The 18,661-nt window shown below is 41.6% G+C and overlaps 1 protein-coding gene across 3 annotated transcripts in view; it reads right to left on the reverse strand.

The window, feature by feature from the left end:
- PPM1A (protein phosphatase, Mg2+/Mn2+ dependent 1A) overlaps window positions 1-17,845 on the reverse strand; it is a 34,750-nt gene extending 16,905 nt beyond the window's left edge. For 2 of the 3 annotated variants that reach the window (XM_032690158.1, XM_032690156.1), the window contains exons 1-3: window positions 17,603-17,845; window positions 2,619-3,470; window positions 715-832 (exon numbers count right to left, since the gene is read on the reverse strand). In XM_032690158.1, coding sequence (XP_032546049.1) covers window positions 715-832; window positions 2,619-3,452 — 952 coding nt within the window. In that variant the 5' untranslated portion in view covers window positions 3,453-3,470; window positions 17,603-17,845. The remainder of the gene's footprint in view (window positions 1-714; window positions 833-2,618; window positions 3,471-17,602) is intronic. The other variant, XM_032690157.1, reaches the window with a different exon arrangement.
- Window positions 17,846-18,661: the final 816 nt, after the last annotated feature.

Below are 18,661 nucleotides of genomic sequence, written 5' to 3' on the forward strand. Positions count from 1 at the left end.
AAGCTGTGGTTGGTTTTAAATACCAAAAGGCACTATAAATGCAGTTTGAACCAGAAATTCTTTAAATCAAATTGATTTCAAGTATCATTTTTATGTGATCCAAAAAGCCCAAGGCTTGCAGTTTCAGTTTATAGAACTCCAGAAATACAAATTAAAGGAAAAATTTTGAAGTTACTATCAGAGTAAGATGAGTTCCCAGCTCGTTTGTCATGAATGCTTAAAGATCAGCTTTCAAATAAGTAAATATATTAGCTTAAAGATTACAGTAATCAAGTTGTAATGCTACTATAACTGGTAATAAAATATTACAGCTAACTGATTTGTATTTAATTATACGGAAAAATGGCACTCAAATTACCATCTTCATAGACACTTTGCAAGATATTTTGATTATTTCATTTAACTCCATGCAACAGGAATCAGGATTCACTGGTCTGAAGTTAGTGCTGTCAACAGACTCAGGAAGAATTCTGGGCACGAATGCATTCTCTGCCATCCTGAATAGTTTTCTGGGTTATAGGCTGCTGCACTTTCATAGCAGAGCTTTTTCAGGACATATATGAGTGCCTTTTTCAGAGGTACACAGGATGGCCAATGGCACTTGAAGGTCTGTTAAGAAGCCTGTATGTGTTAAGGGTTTAGCTGTTGGAAGGGGAAGGGGGGCCAGGGATCTGTTTAGAAACAAAGTTACTTATTTTTTTTTAAATGATCCACCTTCTACTCTGCTTTCCAGGTACTTGTCCAACTCTGCCTCTCTTTTCACCGCCTCTGGCGATACCTTTGGTGCATTCGGAAAACAGATCAATATCACACTCATGTTGTCTCGACTTCCCTGGTGGAAAAGAAAAAATGATTTGAGAAATGTATACACACACACCAGGCTAAATACACATCAAAGCATTTTACGCGCAGAAATTCACAAATCACAAGGTATTAGAATCCAACATTTACTACTGTGGGTGAATATTATCCTTAGCATTAATTTCCCCTGACAGAATTCCAGGCCCGTTCATTCGGTACAACTGTTAAGTCACTTTGTTCTTTCCTCTTTTGTGGTCTGAAGACTACATGGAGCCAGTTACAGACAGCCCACGGTCTAAAAACTGACATTAGTCATGAGTGATGTGTAATCACAAAGTTGTGTTCCATCTTGTTTCAAATACTATCCAATTGTTTGGGGAAAACAGCTGAATATTAGATGGGTGAACGGAACCATTACTGCTTAAAAGCACTAGGCAGGAAAGTGCTGAGTTCAGACAGTGTTTCCATCTAAAATCACAGCTATTAGGTTCCTCCCCCCCTTTCTTTTAAAACAAGGAAAGTTACAAGTGAGAGAATTTGTTTGAAGACCAGTTGGGAGGTGCCCAGGCCTCTACAAAAACATTCTTTGAAATGGAAACATTTGAAACCCAACTAAACAGAACCCCAGTACTTGAATATGTTAAAATACAACCACATTCTGCTTATGCAAAGTAATTGTTCAGCTTACTTTCAATACCCCTGTGCTCTGGTCTACAAAACGTGCATCCATATGCCTAACTTTTAATGATAACTAAATCCACTGATGTCAGCAAGATCAAGAACAAGCCAGTGTTCAGAACAAGAGTATCTGGGTGTATGGGGAGGTGCTGACAGCTGGTTCCTGCAAAGCTTACAGCATCCACAAGCCACTGTTCCTTTCCTGGAATTTGTTTTCAGGATTACCAAACAAAAATTGCAAACAAAAACATAAGCATTATCAATATGCCAAAGTGTTGGAAAGCAATTACATTCTTCCAAACAGGAAACAATGACCCTGTTAGCCATGTGGCAAAAGAGAGATGCTGTCTTGTCTCTTTAGAATCAAAAATGTTGGTTTTTTACATTACGACTTCTAGCTCCTTTGGAAATTAAGTATCAAGCTATGAAACTCAGTGCTTGGAACCTCTTCTGTAACTGCATCACCCTGCAACTTATAAATACAAAGTAAAAGTTATTGCTGACAAAATTACACAGATTTGTTTAAACCAAAAGGTCCCAGCTTCCACTTGAGCTTGTTTCAGAGCTGTATCACACAACACTGAATAAGAAATACAGTAATTAAACCAAAATAAACACTAACATAGGAAGACAGGTCTTCATAGTTAAGCAGGAATTTTAAACTGCAAAATATGAAGTCAAGGTTCATTCATTCTGCATTTATCTTGGTGTAATTATATCAGTAATATTACTACTATATGTCCAAGAAAGGAGGGGAAGATTAGGAGTGGAAAAAATGATCTCTAGCCTGATTAAGTCTTAAGAGCTACGGTTTTGTAAAGTATGTTATAAAACAGAAAAGGGCAGTTATTGTTGCCCATAAATTCCCATCAGCTCCCAGTTTTCCATCAATCACAATGTATCTGTACATGATTATAAACTCTAATCAACCAAAACCACCAGAAAGACATATTGTTTCTCTTGTGTGTTCATTCCCCCTCTATCACAATTTCTGTGGGAGACACGGTCATTACTGTCAAAGTCATGTTAACATCAACCATTGGACACTTATAGACTGGAATCAAAACTTATTCTTAACTTGTTCATAAACTTCTAACAGTCAAATCACAGTAAACTCAGCTTCTCTCAAGTCTGGCTACCTTGTACAAGCAGGTGTCAACTATCTCATTGCAAACTTTCTCAAGGTCATCAGTGACTTCAAGTCTGGATCTTACAAAGTCACACAGCTCTTCATTTCCCATAACATCCCAGATACCGTCGCACGCCAGGATGATGAACTGATCGTCTTCTTCTGATCTCTCGATTTCATAGACTTCAGGCTCGGGTGAGACCAGCTGTTCTGTAGGACCTTTCCCATGGACACATTTGTAATCAAAGTCCCCAAGTGCCCTTGAAACGGCAAGGGAGCCGTTCACACGCTGAATCATTACGGAGCCACCTGCATTCTGTATGCGCTCCTTCTCCAGCGGATTGCTCGGTTTGTGATCCTGCGTGAAGAAGTGAACCTTCCTGTTTCGACAAAGCAACCCTCTCGAGTCTCCACAGTTGATGAAGTATGTGTGTTGGGGGGAAATCATGACACCCACAGCTGTTGACCCACTTCTGTCTGCGCCATGTTTCTTCTCCGAGATGACTCTCATGTGTTCATCAATTTGCAGAAAACCTGTTCTGATGCCGCTCTTTACACTTTCCACAGATGGTGGCCCATCTGGCCCTTTAAAATCCTGGTTGCTCGTGATGTGATCTAATAAATGCTCACAGCAGTACTTGGCAACCTGTGATCCAGCGTGCCCATCATATACAGCAAAAAACGACCATCCATCAAGTCCGTTTGGCAAACCGATCACAGCCGTGTGTGCGTCCTCCATTTCCACGCGCCAGCCCTGCATGCTGCTCAGGCCGTAACGGAGCCCGTTCCCCTGCCCCTGGGCATTATGCTTCTCCATCTTTGGCTTGTCTAAAAATGCTCCCATGATGACCTTCCTTCAGTTCTGCAAGGAAGGGGGGGAAAAAAAAAAAAAAAGAAAGAAAAGGATTATTAAGATATTTCCTTGTTCGGAAATCCTACTGGAAGCTATTAAATAATGGCACAAATAATGTTAAGATGATAAAAAACCAGAGCTATACAGCTAGGATTTTTCTGTGTCTCGAGTCAAATCTGCATTGCTTTCATCTAATTTAAACAAGGGCACTACTACTAGTTGAAATGCACTTTTCCTATTTTTGTATTTTCAGCTGTTTTACTTGAAAAATTTATATTCCACTATCATTCATGGTTCTGACAAAAGCCTCTAATATAAGCATGTATGAAATCAGTTTCAAAGAGGACTTGTTCACTGGCATACATCTGAATAGCTGTTCCCTGCGATTACTGAGCCATGAAAGAGTTCAATGTTTCCAGAACAGTGGCATTCCCTAGATCCCTACCTGCTGGCCACAAATTCCTGCTCGAACTCTGCTTTCCTCATAGTGATGGGGAAGTGAAAGCAAACTGATTAGGTTTTCTTTTAGGGGGGGGGGCAGGTTCAGGGGGTTTTGGTTTGGTTTGGTTGGTTGTTTTTTTTTTTTAAACACATAAATGATCTCAATGACCAAGATGATGCCAGAGTCTGTGTAAAGGAAAAAGCAACACTGGATAATCTAGGAGCAGGGCTGGGAAGGAACAGAGCAGCTGTCCCTTTAGGCAGCAGTAAGCCATTAGTTTGGCTCAGCCATCTTGTGAAAGCTCATCCTTAGATTTTCGGTTAAATTACGCAGCAAGCTTCTCAGATGTCTGTGCTGCAGATTTACTTAAAACCTTAATGTATTCATGCTTCACTGAAAGACAACTGCCCCTGACAAGTCTGAGGAAATCTGTTTGGAAATAAAATCGCATGTATTGTAAATTCATGTGTGAATCAAGATTCGAGCCAGACCAATACACTGCACACCCTCTCCTCCTCCACCTCCTCATTGGGATGTGATGCAGCAAATATTTGTGCTTAAGAGAATAAGAGTTATATTTGCAGGCAGCGTCAACTGACTGGTTTATCTTCATGGCTTTCACACCCTAACCATCCAACCCACCCTTCTAATCCTCATCAGGTTATTTGTGCATTCATTATTAAAAAACCATACTAAATAGGTCACACATTTTACATACTTGCAAATTGTGCCCCGGGAAGCATCAAAGACTCTGCAAATCACTGTTATACAATGCAAGGTAATGGAACAAGATTATGAGTTTTTCTATTTGAAGACAGTGGGCAAAAATTAACTGTGAGAACAGACTCTGAAACACATTTTACCTGAGGCCCAACTAAGCAGCTGCACTAACAGAAAACTCAGTACACCAGGGGCTTTAGAAATGTTTAACTTGCATGTGGAATATATTTGACCAGTTTTCTAAGTGACCACATCACTTTTTTGATAACATCACTTTCTAATGCAATACAGCACCAGCTATAAGTGACACCATACATCCGACAAAGCTTTTCACACAGCTTTTTTCCAGCCACTATCAACCTTTCTAAAACATCTGTGTTAGAATAAACAGTCAAGAAATGTTTATATTTGATCTCACCACAACAGTGATTCAAATGTGAGGCACTGGGGACTGGTTATACACTCTCTGGCTCACATGCTTTGTTAACAAAAACAAAACACATACTTCAGCGGTATGGAGATGGCAGCAGCAGCAATACACCTCTGCTTCCTCTCACCCCAAACCCTGCTCTGAAGTTCTGTCTCTTCTCAAGCAAACACAAGATATTGATGCCCAAGTAAACTGTAACTAACCAACAAAACAGAGTGTGCACTGAGCGTGTCTTGTGTCCCAGCACATGCAGGAGAGGTTCACATTACTGCAGTTGCTAGGAAAAAAATATGACTTAGACTTTTTTATCTTCACATGCAACTCTACTGAAGTCAGAGTGATCAAAATAATTACAGAATGCTGCTATACATCACATGGGGAATTATTTTGCAGAATAATACTTTCTATTCATTCTACGACAGCAGCAGAGTTTAACACCTTGCACTTTTTTACTGTCAAAGAAATCATAAAACTTAATGCAGATATTCAATTATTTCATCTTTAGAGCTCAAAAAGCAGAAACTGCCCTGGCAAATACCACATTTTCATGAAGTATTTGACATTATTGATGTGTTTGAAACAAAACAGAAAAGATTAAGAACAGGATACAGTTAAACTGACCACAAGCACTGTCAAAATTTGGACGTCAAAATTGGCAGTGTTCCTTCTGATCTCTCACCTTACAAAGTACACAAGATCCAGAGTTGTGCTTTGTAAGCAGTCTGTCCTGTTTAGTAGTTTATCATGTAAACCCCAATAAAAATACAGACAGACAGGCCACATGAAGTTTTAACAACTCCTACAGAACTGGCAGAACACTTGCAAAGTTAACAAATCCACTCTCCATTTAAAAACCACGTTGCCTCATCCCTCCCCAGAAGGTAACCTGAAAGCTGGGTCTCTTCTAAATTCTAAATTAAGCCTTGCAGGTGAGATGTTGACCAGGGATCCTTCAGGGGTGTGAGTTCCCACCATGGATGCAAATACAAGCAGGTAGAAGTAAAACCACAATGTGGTCATGCAACAACCCCTTTGGAAATTATTCCCAGCCCATGGCATGAAGTGATCACCCGCAAAAACTGCAATAACAGAGTGCACTTGTCGTCCCTGCAACACTCCAGCCAATCATACTTCCACCAGAACTTCAGTCTAAACCTGCAGGAAAGGAGGCCAAGTTTTCAAAATGCTCACTGTATCCAAAGAGAAAGCATCATTTACTTGTGGATAGAATGAACATGCCAGACTTTTAGGTTTTTCCTAGAATTTCAATTCTCATTCAGAAAAAATTGAGTCAAATATGACCAATCTCTGAATTCTTAGGAGTTGGAAGCTACCTGCTACTTCTCTCCCCACACCCCTTAAGTGTGGTTAAAACCTGAAGAATTTAGAGTGTCTTGGTTATGAAAAAAAAATAAATCTTAGTTTTAAAAGAAGGGACAGACACACACACACAAAGACTGATGTAAGAAAGCCATGCCTCCTTCCTACTAAAAATACCTTTTAGACTTGTTTTTGAGTCCTTATCTACGGAAATATCTTTCACACACCAGTGTCTACCTAAATTACCAGCACAGTTTTTCATTCTTTGATGAGGTGCTTCGTGCACTACAGTGATTAAGTTGGAATGACACCTTTGGTTAAGCATTTAACTCTGTATGCAAATCTGATTAACCTATAGCAGTGCAAGTGCCCAAGTTACAGCATGACTTTGTTATGTAAAAACACTACAGAGACTTCAGACCCAGAACACACTGCATGCACCATGTGCAATATATAAAGGAACAGATCCTGAATATGGCCTAACTTAGCCACTCTTTATATTTCTTTAGTCATCTTTCTTAAGAGGAGTCCTCATTTTATGACCTTCATTCTCCAAATAATTTTACTACCCTTTCCCTTCTTAACCCAGCCACACATTTCTACAATCAGGTTAGAAAACTGGTCTCCCAGTAGGAGATAGAACCAGTCCTCTACTCTGGAAGCCTCAACTTCTGGGATGCTTGAATAATTGACATGTGCTAAAGGAGAAGACATTCTTCCTGCTCCTATTAATGGCAAAGTAAGAGAAGATGCACTTTAATCATAAAGTTTAGTGGCAAAGATACACCATCCACTTTTATTTTCTTAGAGAAGGACCATTCTGAACAGTCCTATAAGGGTGGTGCCTCATAAAAAGATCAGAGGTGCAACATTTTCTTCAGAAACGGCAACTAACACATCTAGCACAGCAAATGCCACAACAATTAGCCAAGCAAACTTCAATTTTAATCGAACATGATTCTTTGTTTACCATCTTCATATCAGGGACTTGCATTAGTTTTATGTCCTAAAAAAGAAGAGCTTTCTGCAGTCAAAGTTTCTGGATTTCAGCTCTGAAGAACAGAGAGGCTTCTGAGCAAAGCTAGAAGTGAAAATGGGACCCCTGTGAACAGAAACAAATATGCAGGAGAAGCATCTGTGAGTGCATTTAAACCCTGAGTTCTGAAACCCTGATTTTGTGGAGGTCAAACTGAAGGACAGCATCTACAACAAGTGCACGGAGAACTCAAGCTGCAGTTTGCAGACTGCAGGAAAAGCAAGAATATTGTAAAGGGCCTATAAAAATCAACACAAGTAACAAGACCTTGGATAAAGCACAAGAGTGCCAAAATTCAAAGGACTGTAGCATTAGAAACAAAATTGAAATAATGAATGGAGCATGCCAAAGAGTCAGTAGCTAAAACTCCTTGAAAATAGACACAACTGGAGAACAGAGTGGCAAAGAAAAGGAGAGTAATTAGTATACCAGACCATAGACAACCAGGGACAACCACAGATACATCACTGGAATGCATGAAATCTCTTTGCCCCTTCATTTGTTCCTCAAATTGTGCTATCCAGGCAGCACAACTGTAATGCCTTCTGATACACTGCAAAATAAGTTTTACTGTTTTGGTATTTGGTTATTGATTTGCTTGAAGGTTCAAGTGAAGGTAAGTCCTACATTGTCCACAAAGGACAGTTAATGTAACTCCACATACCTCTATAAAAATACAATTTATTTTTCCAAGGAATTTGGACAAGGATTTGATCGTTTCGTCCAAGAAAACTAACCACCCCCATCCGAAACTTGTACTTCAACAATATGTAAATTAATAATCCTCTTAAAACAATGTGCAAGTTGTATTCCTTCCACTAGGATAAGCTGCTTATATGAACCACACTGAAGTCACAGGCACTTGTTCTAACTAAGCTGAGAAATACCCTCATACTCCAATTTCCTGGAACAATTCTCTCAGTGACATTACAACCCGTGTGTTGTAATGAGCACCATAAAGAAAGATTACAACCTTTACTTGAACTGCAGGACACAGAGCAAGTCACCAAATTATACAGACTGCTACTGAATAGAAAAAGGGCATTTGTTCAACTTCAGCTCCAGCCTGATCTGCAGAATTTTTCCCTCTGCCTTAAGCAGGCTGGATGCAGTAGCCAGACAGCGTGGAATTGTGCAAACGTGGAAACATTTTCAGGAGTTAGAGCCTGTTGAATGAAAACCTGACAGAATGTACTGGATGCCCCAAATCAATTAATTTTAACAAACAACATGTCAGAGATCATCCCAGGGATCGGAAGAATGACTAAAATAAAACAGAACACGCAGATGAGGAGACATAATTACACCACAGTCATGGGCTGAATGAAGTCATGAAAAAGCTTCTTGCCAATGAAACTATTTAAAAACTATTGGAGGCTATATGACTGAGTTCTGGCACTTACAGCTCAAAACATCAGTAAAACACTAAAAAATTACAGCTGATGTTTCTGAATGTGTACTTTCAAATACAGGAATAAATGGCCAACTAGAAGACATGGATTTTCTATGAAAAAGATGTAAAAAAAAAAGAAATACAGAAGCAGGGTTATTTGAATAAACATGGACTAACACAGAATTTCCTCACCAGAACATTTGCTTCTTAGGGATGCAACTGTAGTCTGTGTTACACTGCAGTAAGACAACTGCAAAGGGAAGAACATAAGAAACTACCCATGCTTCTAATAACATCAACAATTTCTTGGTTTAGGAGAGATGTAGGAGCTGTGGCATGTGGCAGACAAAGGGAACAGGAAAAGGCAGACAGCTGGAAACATTAGTTCAAAGAAAGTAAAGAGAAATATCAAAACTCTCAGAAACAGGCCTTTGGACAGGCAAGAACATCTACACATGGATGCAAGTGAAAGACAGGGTAGAAAAAAAAAAACCAACCCAGAGTAAGCAAGTTAATGACTTTGTGTGTATGAGGGAAAGTATGAACTGCTCCAAACTTTCTCAACTTACCCTCCCTCTCTCCTGGTAATTAAAATGCAACAGTGACTGCAATTACAACTTTACAGCGCAGCAGAAAACACTAAATCCCTGCACCTCTGCTACAAACACCTCCAAGCTCTGACTGTTTAATAGCTGGTCCAAGGCACTGCCATTTCACCAAGCTGGGCTGTTTTGCAAGTTCTTTTTTTTTTTTTTAAACATAACTTCTCTTCTGCTCAAAATCCCTTCTCCTTCCTAGGAGCTGACAGCCTTTCCAAATGCCTCCCTGTACTAAGCAGCAAAATATTTTATCCCACGTGGTGTGTATGGCAGGGCAGGTAGGATTTAGGAGAGGATTATTAAAGCCTTCTGGAACACAGAAGGTAACCATTCCTGAGTTAACACCCTCCCTCCAACAACATGTTTCAGCTTCTTCTTAAAACATCATTTTCTGCTCCTGCCTACCTTTCCTGCAGACAACTAAACCTGTTCCAAGGTTAAACCAGAAGCTTCTCAATATGAATGTGTTTTGGCTGAGGTTCAAACTCTCTCCAGCAGAGAGAGGTGTAATCTGATTTCTGAAAAAGGAAGCCCTGGACATTAAAAAAAGATAATTCCCCTCTAACAAATTGTTCCTGTAGAAATTTGGAAGACAGTGATGTAGTTTCAAGATTTCTTTATGGAGTTAATTTTGCAATATGGTCAGTTACTGAAGAAAATAATTTCTTTCCAGAATCATTGAGATCACTGCTGGGAATGAAAAAAAAAAAATCACTACATTGATTCTGAGAGGAGTTACAGCTTGCATCCACAAGCAGCAGTCACTCATCAGGATCCTAACATGACTGGCACCCTCAGAACACGATTAAGGGAGTATTTCTTGACCAAAATAGAATTTTGACTTCTTTCTAAATATTCATACTATGAATTACAAGTGGGAAAGCATAAAGAAAAAAAACACACTAGGCAGCAGTACCAGAGTACGAGCAGCCCAATCACCATGAAAAACTATGTAGACAACCAAAATAGCACAAACAAGTACTATGAAAATCAATGAGGTAACTCTGCATAAATTCATATGCTGCTGTCTGAACAGTATGAGAATGAAAACACCAAGGTCCTTGCTTGAAAGCATTAATAAGCAAAAAACATGCCCATGCTGGTGGTTAGTTCAGCACCTTTCTGGTTATACTTCATTTTCCACAGATTTCTTACTTAAAAGTGTAGGAAGATAAACAAAAGACACCCATTTTAGACACTAAGCTCAGACAACCACTTTGTTAACAGGACAGACACTCCTGCAGACTCCAGCCAAAATTCAAAGCCCCACTGAAGCAACTGCAAAAAAGAACTGGAAGATCCAAGGAAGCTGCAGTCTGTGTAGACAGAAGTCAGGAGAAAGAAAGGCCTTGCTTCATTTTATATATCAATGAGATGCAGTAAGATTCAAATTTTTTGAAAGAGCAAGGCAGAGAAATAAATTTTAAGGGTTCCAACCAAACTGCTCATGTCAGGGCTACGCAGCCATTCCAAGAGAACCAGGCACAGCAATAGCTTCACCACAAAGAAAACACGGGTGAAAAGGAAACAGAAAAAGACAACCCAGAAGAATGGAGCTACAGTAAGTCACGAAAGTTGATTTACAATTTTTTCCAGTATTTGTAATACCATGAGTGCTCTGCCACTGTCATCTCTCATCATGACAGATCATTACCCCACTCCTGGACACTGTAGGCCTAATTGAAAATTCTTACTTGAGTACAAGCCACCTAAAGTCCAAGAATTTAACAGACCTGACCATACCAAAAGCTTCAAATAATAGCTAAAGCACTCCTATTCTTTAAATTTCTTTCTTTGATCTCTCATTTACAGTCTCAGCATCTTTGTTCACTGTACTACCAATGACAAAATTCTTGCCATTAAAAAAAAAAAGTTTAAGATTCATAGAGGAATGCTTTATTTAGTGGAAGAATCACATCATTCCACTACTATTTCTGTGTCAGAAAGAAAAAAACAAACCCAACCAACCAAAAAGCATTTGCTTTTTTATCAAGTTCAGCTAAACCAATTTAGAAAAATCAAGACAGAATTGGAGTCATAGCCTGTCCTGCCACTACCCAAAAGAGGAAAGTGAAGATATTGGTTGAAAAGCCTCAAGACCAGGATGGTTTATTGGAATAGCCAGAACTGCTCAGGAGGTTCCAATGTGACTGAAGTCAAGCTGCTGCCAATTTGTCTTTGTGTTTTAGCTGAAGTGTTAAAATAACCAGGAAAAAGATGCTCCATGGAAAAAGGTCCCAGTGGGATTATTCGCTGAGACGCAAAAAACAAAGGGAGGCTCGAATAACTACAATTTAAAAAACAACAACACAGCCATTGCATTAACTGAACTATTCCTGAAATATGGAAACAAAAATTACTCACAGTCACTTTCGGTTCAGGAAACTGCCCTGTTTTTTACAGCCGGTATTGTTGTCTGTAGTAATGTGTACAGATTCTTATAAACCCCCTCCATCCTTCTGTCTGATTCACTGATAACCTCACCACAAATGTTTTGAAAATTAACTTAATACAGTCCTGTATACTTCAAGAAAACTGAACACATGGACTCATCCCACAACCTGCTCTTTAATTTGTCCTCCCTGTGCCTCCAGTTTCTCACCAAGGTCACTGCTCCCTTTAAAAAATAATTATTTGAAGCTTTCAAACTTCAGATCTTCCTACCTCCAACAAGAAACATCAGCCACCTGTTTGTGATTTGTCTGATGAGCCATTTATTTATCAATATGGAAGAATGAGACCCAAGTGAAAAAAAATAAAGTTTATACACATAGTGCCTGGGAATAAAATAAACTATTTAGAGAAAATGCCACCAGTATGTATGTGCCCAATGATTAGAAGATGATGTTTGTATGAAGGCCCCAAAATTTCCTGTTTAGTCAAGTACTCAACATCATGAAATAATACACAAGCAATTTCCCAGTGCTTTCACTTTACATGAAAATATTAACGGGGTTCTGATCTCAGCAATATTAACACTATTCTGGTGAGGCTACAGGAAAAGCAGCTACAGGAGAGACTTAAAACCTGATGACTACACAAGGGAATAAAATGGTAATAAAATAGGAAATGTTGCAAAGTGTACAGCTGTAACCTGGCTCTGCTTGCAAGGAAATGACATCAAAACTATGCCAGGAGCACATTAAGACCTGGAAGTCAAATCCTCAAAGCTTAGGAAAAGCTGGAATTTGTTCATTTGTACATATACAGAGCTTTGATTTATAAAGCTCTTTTGCCCTCACGTCCCCAGCATTTCATTAAAGAACAAAGTTAGAAGATGACTGCTGCAATAAAGTAGATTTTCTCCCCAAGACTGCATAAAAATATAAAAATGAGATACCAAGATAAAAAAACAAACCTATTGGTTTAGCCTTTTATGCAGCCAGAACCTTTTAGGACAGGTTTTCCTCTGAGGGCAACAGCAATTACCAAGTTCACCTCTATCAGCACAGAGATGATTTGCCCCTGATGAACAAGGCAGTAAAGGTGCTCTGCTCAGTCCAAGAGTTCATCACAGCTCTAAACACTCTGATCACTGAATGAGGTCATTGTCAATTCACTTGTTCTTCAAAATACAAGCAATGCTAATTTCCAGACTGCCCAAGCTCACAGGGCCTCACTCTGCAGCCTCAGAGAGCAGCAGTACAATATTTTTAAGAAGGGTCTGTCCAAATACTCACTAGAATTGACTGGGGGAACCAGAAAATTACTGACTGATAGAAACTGATTCTTTCTTCATTAAATTTTCCTACAATTTAATGCTAAGTGCTTACCTGCCCACAGTTTCCCATATCCTGCACCCCTTTCAAAGACTGGGTTTTACTTAACAGCTGGAGAATTCCTTGAGCTCATCTCCAAACACAAAGAGCGTGGGCACAGTTTACATTTCTCGTGGCCATTGCCATTTTAGAGTAAAAAATTTCTAAGTAAAAAATACCACAGAACATTATGGACAAATCGCTCTGATACACGGTCAGGAACACAGGCCACCATTCAAATTCCAGAGCACAAGTACAGCTGGCAGTTAAAATGAACTGCACACATAGAGACAGAAAATCCTTCAAGTTACAGCTGAGGCCCAAACATGAGAACACATTTCATCCCCTAGGTCACAGTCCAGCAAGGCATTTCAGCATGAGAGCAACAGCACACATCTGAGCAGTCCCACATAATTCAGTTGCACGTGGAGTATCAGCATAAGCACACTGAAATGCTTTGATTTATTTAAACTGCAGCTATCAAAATACAAGCCATGTTACATTTGAGTTTGTTGGGTTTGTAAACTATTATCTTTGAAGACTTTAGAGAGCTTTTTACCTACTAAAATAGTCTTACCTGAACTGAGAACTAATCTGTTTAGCAACAAAGAGGATAACGTACTTTTTCCCCTATGTGTAAACTGCTTTTCTCCACATTTCAATACTGAAACATGGTTAGCCAGTTTGGCTTTTTCCCTTGTATCACTCTTAAATGCTCCTTTGATATATATACACATATATCCTGATACAAAGTTTACACTCTAAACAGTAGAAGTGTGCTTCACTGGATGTGCCAGTGAAGGAAGTTTTTATTCTGCTGTTTTAGTCACATCGAAACACTTTTTGAGAAGAGCTGTTAAAAAAAAAAATCTGAGCGACTGTTTCACATATTTGTAAACACGCTCTGTTTTGTAGACTCCAGCAGCAAGCTGAATTTTACCAGTATATGTGTTTAAACACAAACAGAAATAAACAAATAAATAAGACAGAGACTTGACAGAAATCTGTAACTTAAATTTGTGGTTTAACACCAGCAACGCTCGGTGGTTACCACCTCTACACAGGAACAAAAAATCAGCCTGCTCACTCCCAAGGTATCACATTTGCTTTCTCCTCCTGCCCTGATTACAATTTTCTTGGTCTACACATTCTTCCTCGTCTTAAGAGTCAAATGATTTACTCTGGCAATATTAAATCTTAATAAATACTAAACTGTTCCTTCACAGACAGCAACATTACGAAGCTACAAGTAGATAATGTTACCTCCACTGTGATCCACATCACATCATGAATTCTCTTTAAACGTTATTTTTTAGCCTCTGGCTAATGGAACGTATATAAAATGCCATAAAATGTAAATTTACCTACATTCCCTGGACCTTCTAAATATCCTAAGAACACTGGCATTTTTTCAGGGATTACAAACTGTACACACATACTTGGTACTTTGCCATTCATTCAATGAAGAGCACTAGAGTTAAGCATGTGAAATTTTACAGAGGTTTATTTCTTATCCTAGCATTTTAAACTGAAACTTGGATCATGTGACTAAAACTACAGAGATCAGTGAGAATTCAGTAGCAAAGTAGTATCCAAAAGGAGCTAAATTTTCAAAAAACCAAATGAGACTACAAGCTGCATCATTCAGAAAAAGATGATAAGTCAATTTTTTTTTTGAAGTAAAAGTCAAGTACGATTTATGAGAAAAGAGGAGCTAAAATCATGAAGGGCCACATGCAGTAGCAAGAATAAATGCTGTTTGGCTCAGGTTTACCTATGATAAGCCACTACTGTCTTGACTTCAAACACTGCTACCAGTCAAGTCTGAAAAACGCCTCTGGTTTGCAGAGACAAAACGAATACAATTATTTTACAGTACTTTCCATTCCAAAACCTGCTTATTTAATAACACAACCTGCATCATTCCATCACTTGATTGCAATGCAGTTCTGCTTAGCCAATTATGTAAGTATTTTTTACATCAGAACAGACCTGAACACTTAATTTTTAAGTCGATAGCAATGTCAATATTTTTGTAAGAAATATGCTGTTCTTAAATGACTTCTATATTTAGGTCATCTTGTGAAAGAAGCTGCTTTATGTTCCACAGTTTCACTAAAAAGGAAAAGTGCAATAAGATCTCTTATTGACAGCTGCATTCAAAAACATACCAGTTACATAAGTTTGCAAATTATACTGTGACAGAGTTAAATTTCTAAGCATTTTAACGACAGTACTCAAAATGCTGTCTCAGCAAGAATGACTCAACTCCACCACATAAGCTGCACTCCAGATAAGAAGCAACTACCTCGATTTTATAGAAAAAAAATAATAATTTAGCATTCTGCTTTAATTCAAATTGCCCTGAGTTGTGCTTGTTTAGACCTGCAAACTTCACCAGTCATTTGGCATTTCCATCTCTCCTCCTCTGTTTTTCAACAAAAGTAACTTAAGCTTACCTACAGACAGTTTAGGAAATACTTGGAACACAGGAATAGTTTTCTACTGTACCTCAAGGGGAGAGATTTGCCAGACAACCACCAACCAGAGGAATAAACCTGTAAACCAGAGCTAGGCCTTGCCTTTATATGACAAAAACATGGCTATGCCAAACAGTTAGAGAGGACAGAGTAGCTCTCTCCACATTTATCTGAGGCTTTTATCAGAGATCTCTTTGAGAAGAACATTAATAATTGGCATGATGCATCAGCAAGTTGCCTTACTCTTAGCCCAGTCTCATACAAAAGGTAGACCCAGAAATGCCTGGAAGAGAAAACTTTAGGAGCAGCTGTCCCTACCCCAGGCAAAAATGCTGGTAACACCTACCAAAACTGTTGTCCTTCAACACCTTCCTTGTGATTGATACTGTGATTGGACAGGTAAAGTGTAAAACTTCCTTGAGCCATGTTTCTTCCCCCATCCTATGTCTCTGATGTCATTCATAGAAAAAACTATGAATAGCAACACAAGGGAAGGTATTACAGAAGAAATGTGGGTAGAAATTGCACAATTCTTGGTCATTTGGCAACTCACACAGGGTCCTGAGTAACAGCAGCCAACCAGCCTTAATTGCACTGGTACTTCACAAATCCTGCTTCAGCCACCTAACCACTGGAACAGCTCAGCAAAGTGCTACACGGGCTCACATTTGGGAAGTCATTTCCTAGAATCACAAGACTTAGAACTCCTTCTTTATGAATTCATTCTGTTTACTCTGATGCTAAACATCCCAGTCTAAGGAAAACACATCACCTACCTTCCTTCTAGCTACTGCTCTCGTCGGTGGTCTAAAATCACCTTCTGCTTAAAAAAAATAAACCCAAAAAATTCCTTGGGATGACATACAGGACCTTAAACTTTAAGGTTTACTAGACAGGCCCTCAATGAACAGCACTTTCTCATTTGACAGAAGGTACAGCTCTAAAAAAAAAAAAAATCTAGTTCTTCCCCAAGTATTACTGTAGACTTAAACATTTGTTTTGCTACAACGAAAAATTTGCCATCCACACGGGCAGCGCTGAAATATTTTAATCGTGCAAAATAAATACAAATACGTATCGAACAGACGTCTGCAAAATCAATTCCCGTGAAAAACTATTAACCTCCAGCCGGCCTTAAAGCTGTATCACAGCCACTAGCACACAACCTAATGTAACAAAAAGCTTTAGACGTATGCTCAGAACCTCTGGCATTTCACACGCAAGCCCAATTAACCCAGCACAACTTTCTCATGGGGGGGGGGGAGCGCTGGGTTCCACGGACTTTTACCACGCAGGCCGTGACAGATCACAGACCGTCACAGCACAACCTTTGCTCAACGACATTGTTTTCAAAGGCACCGAAATCCCTCCCGAACTTTAAAACGCCCGAAAGGCGTTGGCGAGGGGAAGCCGCCCCGCTGCATCACTGTGTCACTATTCGGGGAGCGCTTGATGCTCCGACCCTCGCCAGGGTGGGGTGCTTTATAAATAGATGCGTGGTGTTTTTTTCTTTTTTTTTCTCTCCTTTCCCAGTGCCGTGCCCCGAGCGTTTGGGTGGCGATGGGAGAGAGGCAGGCTGTTTATAGCCTTTTATTTAATGAACTCCGGGCGAGGGAAGAAGGGGGGGGGGCAGGGAGAAAGGGAAAGCTGCTGGTTTTCTACCTGAGCCAGGCCCAGCCCGCGCTGCTCGCCCTCCTCTCCCGGTGCCCGGGGGGGGCTGCGGGGACACCTCCGCCCTCAGCCCCTCAGTAGGCGCTGCAATGCAGGGGCTGCGCGGGGGGGTCCCGGCAGCGGCGTTATCCCAGCGGGATCGCACCCCCATCCCCGTTCCCATTCCGATTCCATCCCGGCTGTGCCGCCGGGGATGGCGCCGGGCTCCTCACGCCGCCCCCCCCGCCCCCGCGCAGCCACCCCCGGTTGTTTACGGGCCCCGCCGCCCCCTCACGGCGCAGCGAACACTCACCGCCCCGGCCGCGGGGTCTGCGCCGGCTCCGCGGGCAGGGCCGCGCTCCCGCTCCCGGCGGTGAAGGACGGGGACAAGGAGGAGGAGGAGGAGAAGGAGGAGGAGGAGGAGGGGGGCACCCGGCTGGCGGCCTCGCCTCAGCTCATTCACAGGGCGGCTCTGTGCCCAGGGGGAGCCCAGCGCTCATCTCGCCCCCACCGCCGCCGCCGCCGGCCCCCCCCTCCGTCCCCGGGTCCCCCGTCCCCCCCCTGCCCGAGCTGCCCCCGCGCCCACCCGCGCAGCGCCCCCGCGGAGCGCCGGCCGCGGACGGACGGACGGACACACGGACAGACACACGGACGCTCTCGCGCTGCGCCGCTGCCGCCGCCGCCTCCGCCCCTCTGCGCAGGCGCGCGCGCCGCAGGGGAGGGAAGGGGGAAGGTGGGGAGGGAAGAGGAGAAACGGGAGCGCGCGCGCGCGCGCGCGCGCCCCAGCGCGTCCTTTCCCTCCTCGTTCTCACCCTCGTTAAAAATAATAAAAAAAACCAAACACGAAACACTTCCCCTCCCCTTCCCCAAGAAAATAAATAAGCGACAAACGGAGGTTTTTCGTGGGGCTTAAAAAAAAAAAAAAAAAAGGAGGGAGAGGAGGGGAAAAAAAACCCCAGCGCACCCCGGCGGGTACCCGGATGTGGGAGCGGGGCCGTTACGGGTATTACATCACCCTCCGCCCCGGGTCCCGCGCTGCGTCGCGCCTGCGCGGGACCGGCGCGAGGGGCGATGACGTCATCGGCCCCACCCCTGTCCCTGAGGGATGAGAGCGGCGCGAGGGCGAGCGGCGGCAGCTCGGCAGCTCCCGGTTGGGATTCTTGTCCCGATCTCAGTCCCGGGCCCGTGGCGGCAGTAGCTCAGCCCACCTGAGGGCGATGGAGCGGGTGGGCGGTGGGTGCTGAGTGCCGAGGCGCTGGGGGCATCAACTTCGTCTCCCTGAATCACCAAATCAGTTAGGTTGGAAAAGACCTCTGAGATCATCTATGATCCAACACCACCATGTCAAACAAACCATGGCACCGAGTGCCAC

This window comes from Chiroxiphia lanceolata, chromosome 6, assembly GCF_009829145.1.
Source record: "Chiroxiphia lanceolata isolate bChiLan1 chromosome 6, bChiLan1.pri, whole genome shotgun sequence".
Taxonomy (NCBI): Eukaryota; Metazoa; Chordata; class Aves; order Passeriformes; family Pipridae; genus Chiroxiphia; species Chiroxiphia lanceolata.